A 19,081-nucleotide genomic window follows, 5' to 3' on the forward strand; every position below is an offset into this window, starting at 1 on the left:
GTACTAGTGCTACTTTAAACCTGAATCTATTTAAAGTTTAACTATATTTGAATGAATTTTATAGAAACCTGAGGAAACACAAGGAAATGCTGAGAATCCACGCTACGTTTCTCTTTGCCACCAAGGATTTATTTGTTTTGAAAGCCCCCCCGCCCATAAAACTTCCAAGTACTGTGAGAAAACCTCGTAGTTTATTTGGGAAAAGAAGCTTGCCACTGAATAACACTTAAAAATAACATATAAAAAGCAACAGTGTGAGGCATCTAGTCCACTCCTGGAATAAAGCAGAATGGGGTGGAGAGTGGACGTTTATACGAAAACAATCCAAAATGTTCATTATAATTCAAGCAATGGTCAAGACGGCCCTCTCCCTCTTCCTCCTCTTTTTCTTCTTCTCCTCCAGGCGACCTGTAGCGTCGGCAAAGAACATGACGTCCTCTTTGCTCTCGATCTCCCGCTGGAGGAACTGCAGGGCTGCACTGTTAAAACCCATCACATCCTGAAAGAAGGAAAGTGGAGAGAGAATAGAAGCAACAATCGGTTAAACGCCAAAAAGCTTTGCTCGGTCCCGCTCCCTTCCACTCAGATGTCACTTACTCTGATTTCCCGCACTTTTGAGAGTGTATTGGTCCGTAGTTCATCGATGACAGACAGCAGCATCTGGTTACTGGAGATCTGACCAAAATGGATCCTAGAAATAAACAAAACACTTTTATTAGGTGCACCTTGCGAGTGTTATTCATGGTGTGCTATCCTGCTGGAAGCAGCCATCAGAAGATCATCACTTGCAGTTATAAAGTGATGTTAACGGTGAGCAACAATACTCAGGTAGGCTGTGCTTTTAAGTGTGCCATGAAAATATCCTCCATCCACTACCTGCAACCTGAACTGTTGAAAGAAGGACATATGGATCCACGTTTTCATGTCCGTTTCATCCATGTGTCACAGAAGAACCTGATCCTCATCTCATCGGGCGATGTTTTCCAATCTTTAATTATTCATTTTTGTTGAGCCCATTCAAATTTGTAGCCTCGGCTTCCTGTTCTTATAGCGCCTTTGAATAATCTGCATTTTCTCAACATTTTAGTTTCGTTAAAACGTTTGATCATTGAAATGAGCTTCATAACACCTAAAAAACCCACCATTCTTATGTTAATTCGTTTTTTAAATTTATGTTTTAAATCTTTTGTTGTTTAAAATTTTCATGCAGATCCCAGACTCCTGAGTCACCACTCAACTGCCCAAAGATTAAATCTGACTATAAAACAGACAACCATAATAAAGCACGTCTCACTTGAGAAGGAAAAACAGGCAGCGGCAGACCAACTCCACCTCCAGGCCCTGCTGGATGTAACTGTTGAAGAGTTTCAGGAGCTCGGGGACATAAGGAAAAGGCAGCACCAGCAGAGAAACCTCCAGCTCACTGATGATCACAAAAAAACGTAAAAAAGAAAAAAATCTGAGTGTATTTAAATGCACAGGACAGTGTAGGCAGATGGTAATCAGCTTCACATCATTCGCTTGAATCTTACCTCGATCTGACCTTCTTTATCACATCTAAAACGTAGCGGGAGGGCTTAAAGAGGGGCAGAGACAGATTGAGTTTATAGCTTGAGCTGAAAACAAGGTTTATTTGTGATCTCAGTATGAAGACATTTATTGTTCATAACTCTGTTTCTCTTACCGAAACATTTCCAAAGGCCACGAGGATAGGGTTGGGTTGCGGTGGAGGAAGCTGCAAAAGAGGATGAACTGTTTAATGTGACCTGTGATGCTTTTTAAAAAACAAAAAACCTGATTTAAACTTCTCTGATGTGCCCTTTGATCTTCTCCTGCACATCTGGACCCAAGTCTGTGCTTCTGCCAGTATTTACATGACTCCCTGAAAGTCATTGTGGATCTGCCACAGGTGCCCGGTCACAACTATGTGACTCATCAATTTAAACTACACTCTGGTAAGCGCACAGAGCTAAATTTAGCAAGTAGGGTAGTTTCCATGGTGATTTTTCAAATGCCCTATTGTAAGTGGACAGAGCAGGACTTCCAGTGGAGCCTTCCAAAAACAGCATCACCACTCAGGGTGGTCCAGAAGTGCACAGGAAGATGACCTTGAAGGGAGGAACTTAAAAACTAAGGTAATGGTGTTTGACCTCTTCCTCACATCACTGCATTTGCAGCTGCTGGAAAAATGATTTCTGCTCAGAATCAGCTGAGCATTGATAAAACAAAAAATGCCTTTTTACTGCACTACCCCACAGCAAAAGTAGAATAACTGAAATCATGACTCAACCTCTTTGCCTGCGCTCTCACAGGCATATCTGTGCTCTTCCATCTTCCTTGTTTCCCCTTTATAAAGCTCCAGAGCCTCCATGATTCGCTCAGCCTGCAAAAAAAATCGAAAAAAAAAAATCGCACAAACAGGGAAAAGATCAACAAAGAAGGCTTCTGATTTTTGACCCTCATAAATATGAAGAATAATTCTTAGTAAAAGGCAACTGAAATATAGAAAATCATCAAGGATTTATTCAATTAATTAATTATTAAAGAAAATATGCTTGATAAAAACTGAATGTGTACCAATCAAGTAAATTTCATTTGACCAAAGTCTGTTAAATTGAACACTTTACAATCCTACTTATGGAATACAATTACACAGAAAATTTACATGTAATCAGATTACTTAAAGTTTTCATTTTGGCCATAAATACTTTTTGAGTGCAGATAATAACTCAGCTAATTACTGAAGAGAACTCACAGCTTTGACTGTCTCCACAGTCTTCTTGCCAGCAGGTGCTGCCTCTCCTTGCGTTTCTCCCGGTACCTGAGAAGCAGAACGTATAAATGCATCACTCATCCAACATAACAGCAACTAAGTGTAGAAGCTGAAAACTAAGCACTCACCACAGGTGCATCTCCTTTAGCCAAGCTCTCCTCAAACTCTGCCTCTCGCTCCTATCGACACAAAAAGGAGGCGGTGTTTAGGTGTTTATGTCAACCACTGTAACATCATCTTTGTGGGCCCTGTCCTCCACCTCACCATCTCCCTTTCTTCCTCCAGGATGATGGGCTCCCTCGTCCTCTCCCAGAGACGCAGGGACTTGTCGTGAGATGACGACACGAGGTGGTCTCCGTTTGGGCTGATGGCCAGACACCAAACCTCCCGATGGTGGCCCTGTGATTCAAAGAGGACGTTCAGTGTTACAACGTAGCGTAGTGGCAACGTTCAAAATGTAAAATGATGAAGCTGAGCAGTAAGAAATGTGGGGCAGCTACAAAAACAAAATCAAATAGGAAAGACCAAGTATCAACAGCTACTGGGTGGAGTGCTATAAAAATTAGATTATGAATTAATTCCTGATTTAAGATAAAACCCCTTTGAACCCTACGGCATAACACTCGTTGTCTGGTTATGGCGTAGGGTTATAACCCGTTTCCGGTTACATCGTAGGTTACAAATTAGATTTCCAGCTGAAGTCTATATAAATTTATTTATTTATTTTAATTTATTTATTTATTTTTTGGATGGGTTAATTCATTTTTCTGTAACATTATTGGGAGGGAGTGGGGGGTATTCATGTATTCATGCCATCTATGTTTTTGTATGCTATAAAACAAAAAAAAGAAAAGATTATCATTTCTGTGTACCTATGTGTTCTATGACAGTCTGGTATTTGAAAAGTAAAAAATAAATAAATAAGAAGTGTGAACTTAACCTAAGTAGAAAATTGATCACCCAGAATTGATCTGTGTGTTTCTGTGAGGAATAAATCCAATGCCATTCTCTGCGTAGCTCATGAATGAGGTGTAGTTTGGATTAGTTACCCTAGTTACACAGGCACACCTACTTCCAACTCCTACATCAGTTTACAGAATCATCTTCCCAATCAATCCATCTTCCCCAAATTGTATTTCTATCATTCATACAAACCCTCGTTACTCAGCTGCACGACTGAGACATTGTTTTGCTGTCTCCTATTTCACCACCAGATGTCACTGAAACAAAGCTTTGAATGAATTAACCTATTTTTAAAACAGCTGATGAAATGGTTAAACACTGCTTCATTTGCGCATCACAAACGCATTGATGTGGCATCCTGGAGGATCTGATAGGGTCCAGGTATCACCTCATGCTACCGGCAGTGACACTGACAACCAGCCAAATGCAAAACTAGTGAAAAGAAACAGTCAGAAAAGATGAAAAGGGAAAGATGTGAGCGGCCTCCACCTGCCAAACCATTCCTGTTTTGGGGATTGTCTCATTGTTACCCCTCTAGTGCATCTTCTGTCAATTTCATTAACACCAAAGGAGCTGAAACTAATTAACAATTAAATTAACCGACCAGATTAATATCGTAGAAGTTTAACTGACTTCACTCTGAATAAAAAAATGTTCTTTTCATTTTTCGAGCGGTGGGCGTGGGGAAAGCTGTTACCTCAAGTGTCTGGATGTTCTCAAACTTGTCTGCGTCCCACTGTTTGATCTTCTTGTCCTTCCCTGCTGTGAAGAACAAATGAGTCTTGGGAACAAACTGAAGGAACATGACACTGCAAAGAGAAAACAGAGGAAAGAAATTATGAGACAAAGCAGATTTAGATCAATTTCAAACAAGGAGACAGGAAAGAATATTACACAACAACACATTTCAAAGGAAATTAGAAAAAAAGTGAAAGAAAAATCACATTTAATCAAAAATTAATTAACAAACGAAAAGAAATCATCAAGCACAGAAACTGAGATGGTCCATGAGAAACCAGAGGAGCGTGCAGATGAAAGAGCAGCTGGTGTGAAGTTAACAGGATACAGATCAGAGTCTCTAACCACAGAGATGAAGTCACGGTTGGAAGCTAAACTGCCCCGTAGATGACTTCATCACTGAGTAAAAATCTCTTTTATTTCCAGTTGAACCTCTGACTGTTTGGTTTGGGTCTGTGCTGGCCAGTACCTGTCGTCATGAGCAAACATGGAGCGGTGACAGTCGCCAAAATCCAAACCCCAGATCTTCACGTTTCTGTCGGCGGAGCCAGTGGCAATAATTGTGCTATCCTGGTTAAGAGACACACAAGGTCAGAGTCAGGAAGACTCTGGGCTGAAGTGAGTCTTGCAGCTAATAATTTTAATATCTCAACAGTACTCACGTGTGAGATGTCCAGACAAAGTACAGGCAGCTTATGTCCATACAGAGACAAGAAGAACTGGAGCAGCAAAAGGAAGAATGTGTAGATATGATGTAAACAGTGACATGAAGCCAGTGTGCGGTAAATATAAATTTAAGTCGAATCTTGTATGTCGAGCCTACCTTAAGTGTGTCTGTGTAGAAGATCTTGACTGTGCAGTCTAACAAAGAGACAGCCAGCAGTCTGTGGTCAGGAGAAAACTTCACACAGAGAACGTCTTCCTCCAACTGCAGAGTGCGTTTGTGCTTCACTGTCAGCCGTCTGAGTCACAAACACACACACACAACAACTCTGCAGGTAAGTCGTGATGCAATAACACAGTTTTCAACATCACTGCTTTCACCATATATAGCAATGTTTCATATTGCACCTACTGCAAATAACAGGAATAGTAAATTAGGCAGTTAGGGCCAGATATTACTGGACACATTCTTATTGTTTTACATGCACACCGTCCAAAAGAGCATCTCCAGCATCTCCAGGTTATAGCAGGAGTCTTGAGTTGAAGAAAACTATTGCATTAACTGTGTGTCAGCTATGTTGACACACAATAATGACACACAATACTTTGGGCTCTTCCCTTACTTTCCAAGGGCTCAACGCAGCAGATGGATCTGCGTACTCTAATTGGGACTGATTTAGACAGGACGCCTTTTCTGACACAGTCTCAGGGACCTCCTGAGTCTGCAAAACTACACATTCACTCATCCATCTCCTCTTCAGCATCCAAATGTGGACCTTTCCCCCCCTTTTAAAGGCTGAAAATATTAATTTAATGTACATGAACACAAATCAGAACTGATAAGAGTGGACATGACGAGAAGTCGTGTTCAGAGACAAGAAAAAAATGTAAAACTTGTGTCCAGTAACATTAAGCAGTAGCATGAAGGCTGTGGCTACAAACTGCTGTGAGATTATGTTAAAGAGAAGACTTCATGGAAAAAACCAACAACAAAAAAAAAAACGCACACACAGCAGATTCACTGCAAAGTCTATTTAAATATTAAGATCAACCAGATTGACAATATGGAGAGTTGATTGAAACAGAGGCCATGTAATGTATGGGAATGTCCCGATCAGGTCTGCTCAGACTTGGTCTATTTCTACAAAGATGACTGGAACCACAACCACAGGCAGTTGTGTTAATAGCGCTGACAAAGTATTTAGAGAGGATTTGTTTGGTGAGTTTTGGCCATCAGGCAGTCACTGTCTGCAAACGCTTAAAAAATATTAAAAATAAGCATTTTATTTATTATGTTAATCGATCCTATATATACACATGTAGCTCCTCAGTAGTTTCAAGCTTATGCTGAACCTGACCACTTTATTCCAGGTGTTAAGGGTCCTATGAGATCATTGAAAATCTACCACATCGATCCTGAACATTGAACAAAATAAACTCACTTCTGGCTCGTCTCCTTGTCCTTTACCAGCTCAAACTCCCAGAACTTCACAGTCTTATCTGCACTTCCTGAGATAATCCCCCTCTAAAGGAAATAAAAAACAAATCAAATCAGTCTTCGGACTTCGATTTTTTTAAAAAAAAAATCAGTTTATGGAAAGGATAAGTTGGGTGTGAAAAACACTCAGACACACAAGCTGAGTACAGTGAGGTTTACCTGATCTGGGGCCAGGCAAATTGACCACACAGCTCCATCATGGGCATCTACAGTTTCCAGAAGGCTTCCTGAACCCAGCTCAAAGATCTGCAGCTTCCCACTCTAATAAGAACAAAACACAATCTTGACTACAAGAAAGTCTACAACTTTGTAAGGAGCAATATTCTCTCTTCCAAATGGTTGCCATTAGATTACAGGATTCAGAAAGAAATACATCTACACGCTCAAATCCACTAAATCACCGACACATCAATAACTTATAGAGAACAGTGGTTGAAACTGACTGTAAGCCTTGGACAGAGTGTCTGAATGACTCAGTGTGTCCACATACCTTCGTTCCCAGGATTATCTGTCGGTCTCCAGGCACAAAGAGGGAGCAGAGGGCGTATTCGCAGGCCATGGTGCGAATCACCTGCAGAGTGGATCTGTCACAGTGGGCAGGACAGTTAGAAGACAATGACCAATGAAGCAAGAGCTTTTTCACTGAATGCAGCAAAATGAATCTAATTATAAGACCCTTTCAGGACGTGCTGCATCTAAACTGGTGTTACCTGTTCCAAACTTTGACGGTGTCTCCGGAGGCGGAGAGGACAGCCAGGTTGTCTGAGCTGAAGGCCAGTGTGCGCACATCTGTGCGGTGTCCCCCGAGTGTGAGGCGAGCCGTTTTATCGGCTACGGGGGTCTTGTGTGAGGTCTTCAGGCTGTAGGTCTCAACTGTGTTATTCTGGAGCAGCAGAGCCACCTTCAGCTCACCACCTGCACATGACAGGCAGTCCACCCACCTGAGAGGGGACAGAGGACATGGATGGTGTGTACATGTGAACAGACCCCTGATTCCGAAGAGCGTGGCTAGCGAAGATCCCTGACTTGTGACACAAGTACCTGGGAGGGATGCATCAGGTCAAATATGTGGTTCCATTTATTGTGGCGCCCCCTTGTGTAAATAAGAGAGGAGCCAGACACAACCTTTCTAATTCTGGAAAGTGCCATCCTACATAATTCAGGTACTTCAGATATATTTAGATCAACAACTTGTACACAATTTGAGCTATTTACATATAAGGACAAAATTATGTTGATGTTTGAAAAAGCTATCTTAAATACTCTTTGCCCTGTTTAACTTAAAAACTTGCTGTTTTCATAGGGGGGTTAATAATTGTGTCCTGATCTGTACTTACTTGAATAAGAAGTCTAAATGTTTTTTTTTCCACTTTGCAAAATTTATATTTTATATTTATTTCTATTTGTAAATCTTGTGCAGCACCACTATTGTCAGGTGGTAAGAACTTGTGCTTTTAAATGACATGAATCTTCATTTTGTTATTTTTCTACATGAATTAGCCTTATTTCATCCTATGAAATTATTCAAGGAACTAAAGACTGTTAGTTGTCTGGAATTGTACTGCAATGTAAGGCCGATTAGAGCAGTTTATAATACTTCATTCCTGCATGCTCCGCTTTTACTTCAATGTCCAGCAGGTGGTGGCAATGCACACAACAACCATGATCAGAGGAAATTCATGATCTCCTACAGGTAACTGTGGCTTAATGTTTAGAAATAGGGTCACTGGATCAACACAGATAAAGAGACAAACAGCGGCAGCAAAGTGAATTCAAAATGTTTGAAAAGTTAGATTTGAAACAAGAAAATTCATTTTAACATTTATTCGGATGCTATCTGGACCTAAGTTTCAAAATCTTAGAGAGAGCATAATTCGCTGCACTGACCTGATCTTGGAAGATGCCTTGATGTTTGTTAGTCTGATGATCTCGTCCTTCAGCATCCTCTTCACCACGGGCTCCTCTGTCTCCTCACCTGAAGCTTCCTGAGCTCTGCAGAGAGCAGGGATAATAATCATCAGTTCAAAGGGAGATCAACAATAACAAAAAAGCTGAAACTAATCATTTAGGCAGCAGCACTAGCACTTGTCCTTCCACCTCCACTGACATCAGTGTGTTAGAAGTAGTCAAGATAGGTGGTGTCAGTACTGGAGTTATATTAGCGACATTCATATGAAGCTTTCTCAGAAGAGAGCAGAAATACACGCGTTTAATTGTCTTTGGTAAATTTGTCCACCTCAGTATCTGAATGTCTGGCTAATAAAACTAGCGCTGGTTGTGCGGTGGTAACAGTAACAGTCAATGTGCAAATATTCCAAAGAACAGAATACATGTGCGCTTACTTGGTGGCCTTCTTTTTGGCTTTCTTCAGCTTCTTTGTCATTTTTTTCTGCACTTCTTCCTCTGACAGCACAGTGAAGAGCTCCAGGACTGAGTCGTTGCCCTGAAAGACATAGACGGCATAATGTGTGTCATCAATCGCTTTTAGCTAGAAAATTAGTTTACAAACACAAAGGCATTTAAACTAGTATGTGCAATGTTTAAATTACAGCTGATTGTCAGGCAAATGCTGACGGGCAGTGTGACTGTATAGGAGGAAATAACTCAGCAATCAGTCTGACCAACAAAACAAAACCATTGAAACTATTCTTAATCGCATTTAACCATCAGGTCATGTGATCAGAAAACAAATGAATATACAGACAATTACAGCAGGTTGTGAACTGACATACATTAGTGATGTCAGAATGATCTCTTTCACATTACATTAGCGACACTGACTAAAAGCCACAAGACGACCTTACTACTGATGAGTGCCTAAAAGCTACCAGTGAAAGAAGAAACACATACTACAGCATGACTACAGCAGGTCTCAGTGGGCTCAAACTGCACCGAGCAAGCATTACATTCAACCCACATATAAATACTGTGTATTCCAGACATCATGCAGAGTCACAAGGAGCTGTAAGATGCTTCAGTACTAACGTGGCAGGCGATGACTCTGGCGTGGCGGTCTGCTGTCAGTGAGACGACGCGATCTCTAGCTTCTCTCAGGATGGAGCCGGCCTTTTCACAAGATAGGATGCGCTGCCCAAAAAGAAAAAGAAAGAATAAATGTTAAAGAGAGAATTTGGTTTAATTTACAAAAATACTCTAGTTGAAGATGGTGTTGAATAATTGGAACTATTAACAACTGTGAAACATTAGAAAAAAAAGAATCAACAGCACAAAAATGTGGCAGTGCACTGACTTTATCCTTCTGAGACCTACACTGCTTAATAAAGAATGACGTTCCACTACAAAGTAGATGCATGCAGAGCATTTGAATCATTTTACCCTCACTGCAATGAATGCTACTTTACCTCTTCAAGGCTTTCATCCACGTCTTCTTTATTGTCTTCTTCATCATCATCAACCAACAGAGTTTTTCCCTTCTTCACCGTAGGCTCACCCTCAGCTTTTGCCTGCGCAGGACGCGACCAGACAGAGTTTTACGACCTTACAACAACTCCATTAATATCGTTTTTAGAGCCAAAACCTACAGTTAATAAGGATCTGATTAACTTCAATAACAAATTTAATGTAATTGAAAAAAAAAGTGCCCGTGTTGTGTAAAATTACAGGCAAAATAATACAAAAGGGAAATGAAAGACTACTAAAAGCAAAACATGACATCTTCATAGAAAGTAAAGCATCGCACATTAGGGGAGAGACTCCAGGATCTCAAGAAAAACTGTTTGCTTTCTCTCTGATTGTCTTTTTTCAGTAAAGGGCAGTTGGGGGAGGAAGAGAAAAAAGTGCTCAGCTGAGTCCTTTCTCACCTCCTCCAGGTAGTTGATGTCCCAGGCTCGAAGCTCACTGTCTGCAGAGCCCGTCAACAGCCTACTCTCCTGGCTCAGCAACACCATACCCCAAACCTAACATACACACACACATTTAAAACAAAAACATCGAGTCATCTTAATAATCTAGGAAAAACATTAAAATTCCAGTGGAAAGTCTCTTATAATCCCCATTTCCTTCCAGTGAAAGCAGCTAGTCACAAGAGCTCCACTATATGGACCAAAGTACTGCACAGTACACCTACAGGAACTGCTTGGCCATGGAAAATCCTGCCATGAAGCTCCCAGTTCACAGTTTTTGTCCTGAGGTTAATGCCAGAGCAGGTTTGGAACCACACTGTGCGCTGCAGCTTCAGTGTGGGTGATATTACCTCAAAATGCTATCACAAGATGTCAAGGAAATGTGCAATAATGATATTTCTGACACTAAAGAACAAAAAATACTCAATAAATGCTGTATCAATGAGTGCAGCTTGCAGCCAGCAGTGTTTATTAGTGCAAACAAAAGAAAAGGTATTAAACATGCTGTTCTTGTGATGAGTTACTGTCATTAGAGATAGACTACCCAATTCAAAATGTGAATCTACTGCCAGCAGCAGCCACATTATAGCCCAATAGCAGTGACACAGCATTACATGCAGTGACGCAGCATAAGTCCAATGTAAGCACAAAAGCAGGCCAGCTAGTGTTTTCTCTGGTACTATGTGGTCGACCTTTTTAACCAGTTACTTAAATTCCTCCTTTAGCACCAGGAGATTGCATCAGTAATTTCCATCCACTGTTTGTGCTTCTTGTTATATGGAGTGTAAGTAGCAAGTGCTCCAGTGTTGCTCAGGTGAGTCATTTGTTTAATGTTGGGTTGCACATCATCAGCTGTTAGCATCTCCTCCTTCATAGCCTGGTTGTACTTGATGGTGTGTTTTTGCCTCAAGTTTGTTGTTTCCATCGTCACCAGGAAGCGTTTTCTTGCACATTTTGTAAAGCATCACACTTTGTTAGAGGTTGCTGAAGTAGCTCCCTTTTACAAAATCTTAATCGTGGCAGAAGGCTAGAATATGATTCTGCTGCAACCTTCTTCCTATTAAAAGGGAGTTTTTTTCTTTCCATTCTTGGCAAGTTCAGAGGAGGTTGTCTGATTGTTGGGGTTTTATTGTGAACAATATCTGGCCCAGCCCTAGTCATACATGTGTGGAATATGTAGAAGGGAAGAAATTCCACAAACGGACTTGGACTAAATGCAGAGAAAGAAGCATCTCACCTCACTGCGATGGCCCACCATAGTCTTAAAGCAGTGCTGTGTGTCCAAGTCCCACCACTTGACAAAACTGTCTTTGGAGCTATACGGTGGGCAGAGCACACAATTAGCTTTTCAAACCTCCATTTCAAATATACAATCCAGTAGACGAGACACAATGTAAACATCACGGTGTCCTACCATGTGACGAGGAGGTTCTTGTCTCTCAGGAACAGGGCCTGCGTGATGACATCTTTATGGCCTCTCAGCCTGTACAGCCCACACTCATTGATGATGTCCCACACGATCACATCTGTGTCCTAAGAGAGGAGTAAACAGTTAACTGAGGTGATTCCTTGCAACTCACAGTCCGTCTTGTAAAATAAAAAAGCATTTTTAAAGGCAAAGTAAACCACTCAACAAACAAACCTCCAATTTATCTTCCATTTATATTAACACCTTTATTTTCGTGTAACTGTTGTCACTTTGATGTTGAGTTTAGAAACACGTCAACACTTAACAAAACCAAGGAACAACCTGCCACACTCACCTTTGAGCCAGTAACAAGTCTCGCCCCGAGTGCATCATAGTGTATGACGCTGACTGCAGACTTGTGGCCGTTGAAGGAGACGTTGCTCTCACCGTTCAGCAGGCTGAAGATTCTTACTGCACCATCTTCGTAACCCACGGCAATATGAACTCCATCAGGTGAAGGGCAGAGAAAGGTCACCTCATGTTTCTGACCCTGCAGGATCAGGACCTACACACACAGAGATGACAAGAATAAAGATAAGAACAGATAAAATCTGAAGGGAAGTGTACCTGGATATGAGTTGTCGCATTGCTATAATCACACTTGAACCTCACCTTCTCTCCTTTTCGAACATCCCAGATGAAAACATGTTCACATGCAGCCACAGCCACATAGCGCCCCTTCTCCCCTCCTCGAAGGGTCACATACGTGATGTTGGCTTTTTGGCTGCCAATGACCCCAAAAACGGCGCTGGCAACATAGCGCAGGTACTGCTTGGTCAAACCCATGACCAGCAGCTAAGGTGATGCTGAATCCTGTTTCACACCAGAGCACAGGAGAAAAATTTACTGTGCACACCTTTTACGGAAGAAAAACAGAGACTCAGTGCTTGATTGGCTCCACCTGATTCTACATAATGTCTGAATAAATTTAAGACAAGTTCAGAGTTCAGCATGTTCTGCTAGATATTGAAGTCTACATTTTCATGAAGATAATACAGAAAACTGTTTTATTATCTTTATAACACTGTTTGAAAAGTTGAACATTACACCCACATGTTATTAGTTATCATGTCATCCTAAAGTGGCTTTGACGCCTCCTGTGCTAAATGTTCCAATATAGTGTGGGGAAGATCGTGAATAGTTTTTATATGAAAAACCAGTTTCCAGATACAACAGGAGGCATAAACACATAAACACTGCTGTAAACATGAACCATTTTAAACTTTGGTACTAAACCACATTTGCACAATCAGGGCACCCCTCTCTTTTTTAAGGACCTGGCTTTCTGTTTGTGCAACTGTTGGCAAATGTTGCCACAAAAATGGAAACATCGTTGACAATGCATGCTTTCCATCATGACAACAAAGACGAAATACATTGTATATCAAATGTACCCAAGAGTCCACATATTAATAGATATTTACAGAAATAAAATGACGAATCTTTATCTATATAGCATAGTTTAATTTGTGCTGTAATTTGTCCCTGCTATCTAGAATATATAATCTACCACGTATGCGTATTAAATATATCACAGTTTTCAAAAATAAGGTTTTCTGTTTTATACCAGCATAAGACACTACATACTTAATACATGTCTGATCTTAGTATGCTATTCCGTATTAATGAGGTGTAAAGTATTTTCGTATTGTTTATAATGTGTCGAACTACGGCCTTTATTTCTGCAGTGTCGATTCAGTGTTGTTGGTCTATTCCTTCGTTTTATGTCCTTTCCTCATAATTTGCAAATCCTGCTTTAAAATAATACACCAAAAATACGTACTACTTAGTAAACGTGTAGCAAGGTATAGCACATCAGTCCTCGCAGATACGGGTACGTTCGTTTTAGTACACAAAACTGCAGGCAGAGTTGCCGGTTTACGCTTCTGGCATTTGACTCAACACGACAACGTCAACCTCCGCCCGCCCGGAGACAAATTTGACCCAAATCGAGTGTGCCTAAGCATGATACTCAGTTACTAGACCCACGTGGTAAAACAATTCTTGGATAATTGTACTTAATAAAAGTAACCATGACATAAATGTATATCTCTAAACGTTATATACAACATTTGCGTTTGTTTCGTCAATGTAAAGCGTCTATGTTGGTCCTCTTACCTTTGAAGTGTGACAACTAGCAACTACCTTGAAGTGCCTGACTTCGGCTGCTGTTTCAGACCCAACCAATCTATCACAAATCGTTACTAAAACAATACCATGCAGTGCTAGTTTGCCTATAAAACTATGCACACAGATACAGTCTATTGGAAATATATATATTTTTAAAATATTTAGATAGGATTTTAGCAGTGAACTGCGAGTCAAAGAAACCTTTCTGTTTCTCTGTTTTCTCGATTGCGCTCTTTCTATTGCTTTTGACTGCAATACCAAAAAAAGACATTTTATACATTTTTGAATGTACAGTCCAAAATAAAATAATATATTAGGTCTTTACAGATACTCGTTTTTGTTTGTTTAATTTTTGGACAGAGACGTCTGGCTTAGAGCCAATGATTTTTGCGGTTTACATCAATAAAGTGACTCCACAGTGATCCCTAAGCAACCATACCGGAAGTGTTTTTTTTAAGTCAGCTGACTAGCACCGGAAAAATAAAATGATCTCGTGAATAGCACCGGAAAAGTGTTTGTCTAACCTATACAAAACAAAAGCGTGTGCTATTTTAATAGGAGAGTATAGACATGACAGAAAACTATAAAGAACAGAGTAAAAGTACATTAAACATACTCTAAAAAATAGTTGAAAGGTCAGAATAATCATAGTCACATGGCATTGTATTTCGTTTGTAATTCCAACATGTAACACATACATGGGACCGCCACTATAGAGAGAGGGAGAACAGACTTTCACTAACTACTTGATAATGATAAAATTAATGAAACACATAATTAATGGAGTCCTAACTGGCTTTTTCTAAAGGAGGGACTAAAACAGAAGAAATTCTTTAACAAGGTGCATTTGTACACTATTAAAGGAAAGGTATATGTATATGTTTTGGGTGGTTTTTTTAAATGCAGGAGGTCACTCGATTTGTTTAATCCAAGCACCTAGCAGAAACGTTTTTTAATCATCCACAGCACTTTATTAATGAAACTTGAGAAATAAATGTAATAAGTGAGATCAAAAACATGCAAGCAGACACGTTTATGTTCAGAAATTAACGAATTAGGTCAAAGAAAATGGGAAAATGTAGTTGTCATGCTTATATGAAATTTAGTTTTTGAAATGTAGTTAAATGAAAACATTTCTAGAAGTTTATTTTGAAATGCCTAACGGGATGTTGATTTCTTTTAATACTCCAGACTTTACGCCGCAACAATCAGCTCTTAGCATGGTTGCTAAATGTGCAAATCCTTGTAATTGGCACTTTGAAACTTACTTTTTGACTGCATTTGCAGTATTTGTGCTTGTTAGTATGAGGACCCTGAGGATGAACATCACGTCTTGATTTTATATGGTGTCGTGTCAAGATTTATTAATTGTTCCTTTTATAATTTTGGCGTGACATCACCCCTGTAAAGGAAATACATTGCTAGGTGGGTAACTGTCTGTTTGGTTTCTGAAACACTCTGACCAAAGTGCACTATTTATCGATTTATAAAGAGACTATTGCTTTTCTGGCCTGACATAGAAATGCTTCGGAAGAGAAAGAAGTTTACCTAGTAAGAGACAGACGATTAATTTCTTGTGACGGATGCTTATCACACATGTGTTTGATTATTTTAATGAAATGCAGCTGTTACAGAGCTAATGGAGTAGTAACATGCCAAATGCCATGTCTTCAAACTGCTTATTTAATTTACAAAAAGTAAGTAAAAGTATCCAATTTGCCACAAATTAACAGCAAGAAAAGCAGCCAATTACAAACAAAAACAGCTCGACCAGCTTACTAAAAATAACTTTCTGCGTTACACCGAACTTATTTAAGGCTTACGAGTTTTGTCGTGCTCACGACATGGTTTTATCTCGAGCTGGGGTTTATATGGTGTTACATGTGTGAACAAAGGGACTACTGTCATACGTGTATTCAATGAAGCGCCCAGCTTTTATCTGGTGATAATGTTATTACATGAGGGTTTCTTGTTGAGTTTGCCGCCGTAAATGCCGCCGTAAATCAGAGACAGTCTGATATGTGTGTCTGGAATCAGACTGGTGGCAGCCGTGCAGGTAGTTTGTAAGGTCCGTCTTTACTCCAGGTCGTTATTAGGAATGGGAATCGACAGCTGGTTTTCTACTCTCTAATCCGTAGACCTGCTTCATGACAAACATCTTGACTTTTCATTGCAGGGAAAGCTTATTTGTAATAATGATTCCTGAGTTCAGTAAGTGTTTCAGTAAGCCAGGTTGAAATGTGTGCTGTTAAAACAGCTGGCCGAGCTCAGCAGTGCTGTCTGTCTGACAGTTGTGTATTGCAAACGGTGAGGTTGAACTCAGAGTCACGTGCATATTTTGTACTGTCTGAAGACCCGGAGATAAGTAAAACCTATGTAGGTCACTGACATAGTAAAAATGTGGCTCCATTACAGACTCCTACAGATCAGTTTATTAGATAGATTAACAGGATGCATGTTACATATGTATTTGCATAGAAAAAAATAACATCTCAGTCTTATAGGTTTGAATTTTTAAACACTTCTTTATTCTAAACAGTTTATTTCAGACCTGAATGTATTTTTCATGTGCTAGGTAACTGCTCTGTTAAGTGATCTTATTAGGTCTTCTTGATGATCTAATGTCCTCCTCATAGCCACCAAACAGGTCTCTGGAGGCCAGAGCCACCTCCAGGAGACTGGAACACCCTTGAACTGGGTTTTGCACAAAGATCCAATACTTGAAAAATGTTTAACAAAATCATAGGTTTTGTTTTTACCCTTCAAGCTTTCAAAGATAATGTCATTTTTGCCAGTTCTCCCTGCCTGCACCTTTCTGTGTTCTCCTTGTGTTTGTGTGGGTGCTCCAGCTTCCTCCCCGAGTCATTTATGGGGTTAAGGCCAATCAGTGATCCTAACGTGGCCATAAATGTGAACATAAATGGGTTGTCAGGTTTTCTGTGTTAGCCTTGCAACATACTGGTGACCTGTGGCCCGATCACAGCTAGGATAGACTGATTACCTGTGAAAATAAACCAAAATGCAGATCTTCTCAAAAGCACAGCAAACGAGCACTGTTCATTTCCACAATCATCTAGATTTTTATTTTATTTTTTTGTCTGTCAAAGCCACAGGGAGACACTGGAAATAGGCAAATGACTTTATCTTGTACTTGCAGCCCAGCTAGTTGGTGATCCTCTCGAGGCTTGTAGTGCCAGATGGGGATGGATCCTCTGGGTGCTCGCTCCCAGTTTGTGGATATCCAGACTCTTCCCACATGGCAGCAGCAGCTGGACAATGATGGCGAGGAGAAACGGCTGGTCCGGAGCCACAGCATGCTCAGCCAGAGTTTCCCCTCACCCTTCCCCTACAGACCAGATATCAACCGCAAGATCATCCTCTTGTGAGTCACGCTGTTTCTTCACATTGTTGCTGCTCTGTAGAAATCTGTCTTTTTCATAAGAGGTCACAACGTCAGCCACGGTTTCTTCCTACACATTTAGACACAGAATCATATAGTCATTCAAGCAAAAATGTCACAATGAAATAACTAAAGTTTGAAAGTATATTTAACTTGTAGCTTTAACTGGTTTTGGTGGTCTATATGATGTATTTTTTGTAACTATGTCATACTAAATTTCTTCTTTTTTTAACATCTGCTCTTTGCAGTAAGATACAGCTGCTGTGTGTGTCATTGCTTTTGTGAAAGTGACCAATCATACCGAAACTATCAGTAAATCAGATCAATGCCCACAAAAGTTTCACTTTTTACCTGTCAGAGTGTGTATTCCCGCCCACCTTAACCAAAGAGAACCCAACTCACAGTGGTTGACTTTGAGCACTTGGCTGCTTAATCTAAACACACTTTTGGATGCATATCTGTGTATTCTGGTAATCGCTATCAATCATCTGTCATTTAAGCAAAGTGTGTGATCCTAGATACATCCTAAAAAAGGGCAGTAATATTAATGTATTGATATTAGCAGTATCATATAGTAGTAGTAGTAAATGCTGCTTGTGTGTCCATGTGCTCATACAAACCTGTTCAGAGTCCATAACCTCGTAAATCTTCTTTGTAGAGAAACGCATGACTATGTGGAGCCCGACTTGGCAGCAGTTTTTCTTTAGGAGCCTTGTTGTGGTGCCAGCCTTCCCCTGAGCAGTCATCAAGAGCACGCACATTCCTGCCACAATAGCATGACCAGGATTTGAGCGCAATTGACCCTCGAGCAGTGGTGCTTTTAAACCTTCCAGCAGCTAGAATTACAAAGGGGTCTATTTTTGAGCTAATATCAGAGGTTCCATATGACTACAGCTTAGATTTTCATTCTTTCACTACTTTTTCAAACTTACTTTTAAACCCATGGTGGTTAAAAAGTAAAGTCCAAGCAAGGTATCTGAAGGTATTGAAAGTCTTAATAGTGTCTCATTAAATAGATAAAGAGCTGTTGGCTCATTTCTTTTGACAGAAAGTCATTTATAGAGTAATTAAGAAAAAATTATTCTATTTTATTTACTTTATGGTTGTTTTAAATGTCAGAGTCAATGTCATTGGACCTCAAAGCATCATCACACTGAAGTTCTTCACAGAATCTTGTAGCAATGTTACTCTTCCTGTAAGTAATGTTTGTTGATTTATGTGATAGTCATGATATAACTCTGTCAATGTGTTGCTATTTTTATTGTTTTAAAATGAACTTGTGCTTTTCGTGGATACTCTGATAGCGCACACCTGGTACTATATGTTGTTAAATGACTTTGTTCATAAATGGGGAGAGGACGTTTCATTAGTTTGGGATATATCTGCTCTACGACTTAATACAGAAGCTAGCATTTGACAAAACAGGAACAGGGGATTTGCACGAGATCTGTTTCACTGTTGTTTGCAGGCATCCTGCTTGACTTGATTTGGTGACTCATCTGTAATTGAGCTAGGAGGAATGAGCTGAACAAAAAAAATACACAACTCTTCCTCCGTGGTCCTGGTTGCTGAATATGTCTTGTGA

At 40.1% G+C, this 19,081-nt stretch overlaps 2 protein-coding genes across 4 annotated transcripts in view; one reads left to right on the plus strand and one right to left on the minus strand.

Annotated features, from left to right (window-relative positions):
- Positions 1 to 172: 172 nt before the first annotated feature.
- On the minus strand, positions 173 to 14,490 carry wdr3 (WD repeat domain 3). Its single transcript, XM_085435310.1, has 27 exons — positions 14,085 to 14,490; positions 12,579 to 12,779; positions 12,262 to 12,471; positions 11,913 to 12,031; positions 11,736 to 11,814; positions 10,457 to 10,552; positions 9,998 to 10,099; positions 9,621 to 9,722; positions 8,978 to 9,078; positions 8,523 to 8,627; positions 7,346 to 7,576; positions 7,126 to 7,219; positions 6,795 to 6,896; positions 6,580 to 6,662; positions 5,298 to 5,436; positions 5,137 to 5,193; positions 4,944 to 5,044; positions 4,434 to 4,545; positions 3,038 to 3,172; positions 2,902 to 2,952; positions 2,756 to 2,821; positions 2,291 to 2,383; positions 1,685 to 1,735; positions 1,533 to 1,576; positions 1,295 to 1,423; positions 598 to 691; positions 173 to 499 (listed from the first exon to the last, which is right to left on the minus strand). The coding sequence occupies exons 2-27, from the start codon at positions 12,750 to 12,752 to the stop codon at positions 344 to 346; spliced, it is 2,826 nt and encodes a 941-aa protein (XP_085291436.1). The 5' UTR covers positions 12,753 to 12,779; positions 14,085 to 14,490; the 3' UTR covers positions 173 to 343.
- An 804-nt stretch (positions 14,491 to 15,294) lies between these two features.
- The window catches only part of gdap2 (ganglioside induced differentiation associated protein 2), a 38,836-nt gene continuing 35,049 nt past the window's right edge, over positions 15,295 to 19,081 (plus strand). The window contains exons 1-2 of one of the 3 annotated variants that reach the window (XM_085435316.1): positions 15,295 to 15,521; positions 17,254 to 17,478. In XM_085435316.1, coding sequence (XP_085291442.1) covers positions 17,294 to 17,478 — 185 coding nt within the window. In that variant the 5' untranslated portion in view covers positions 15,295 to 15,521; positions 17,254 to 17,293. Of the gene's footprint in view, positions 15,522 to 15,585; positions 15,648 to 15,717; positions 15,794 to 17,253; positions 17,479 to 19,081 lie in introns of those variants that run through there. The other 2 variants (XM_085435317.1, XM_085435318.1) reach the window with 2 other exon arrangements.

The sequence above is a fragment of the Copadichromis virginalis genome, linkage group LG16 (assembly GCF_057382275.1).
Source record: "Copadichromis virginalis isolate Kocher_CV1m ecotype Utaka linkage group LG16, C_Virginalis_male_GT1.1, whole genome shotgun sequence".
NCBI classification, from domain to species: domain Eukaryota; kingdom Metazoa; phylum Chordata; class Actinopteri; order Cichliformes; family Cichlidae; genus Copadichromis; species Copadichromis virginalis.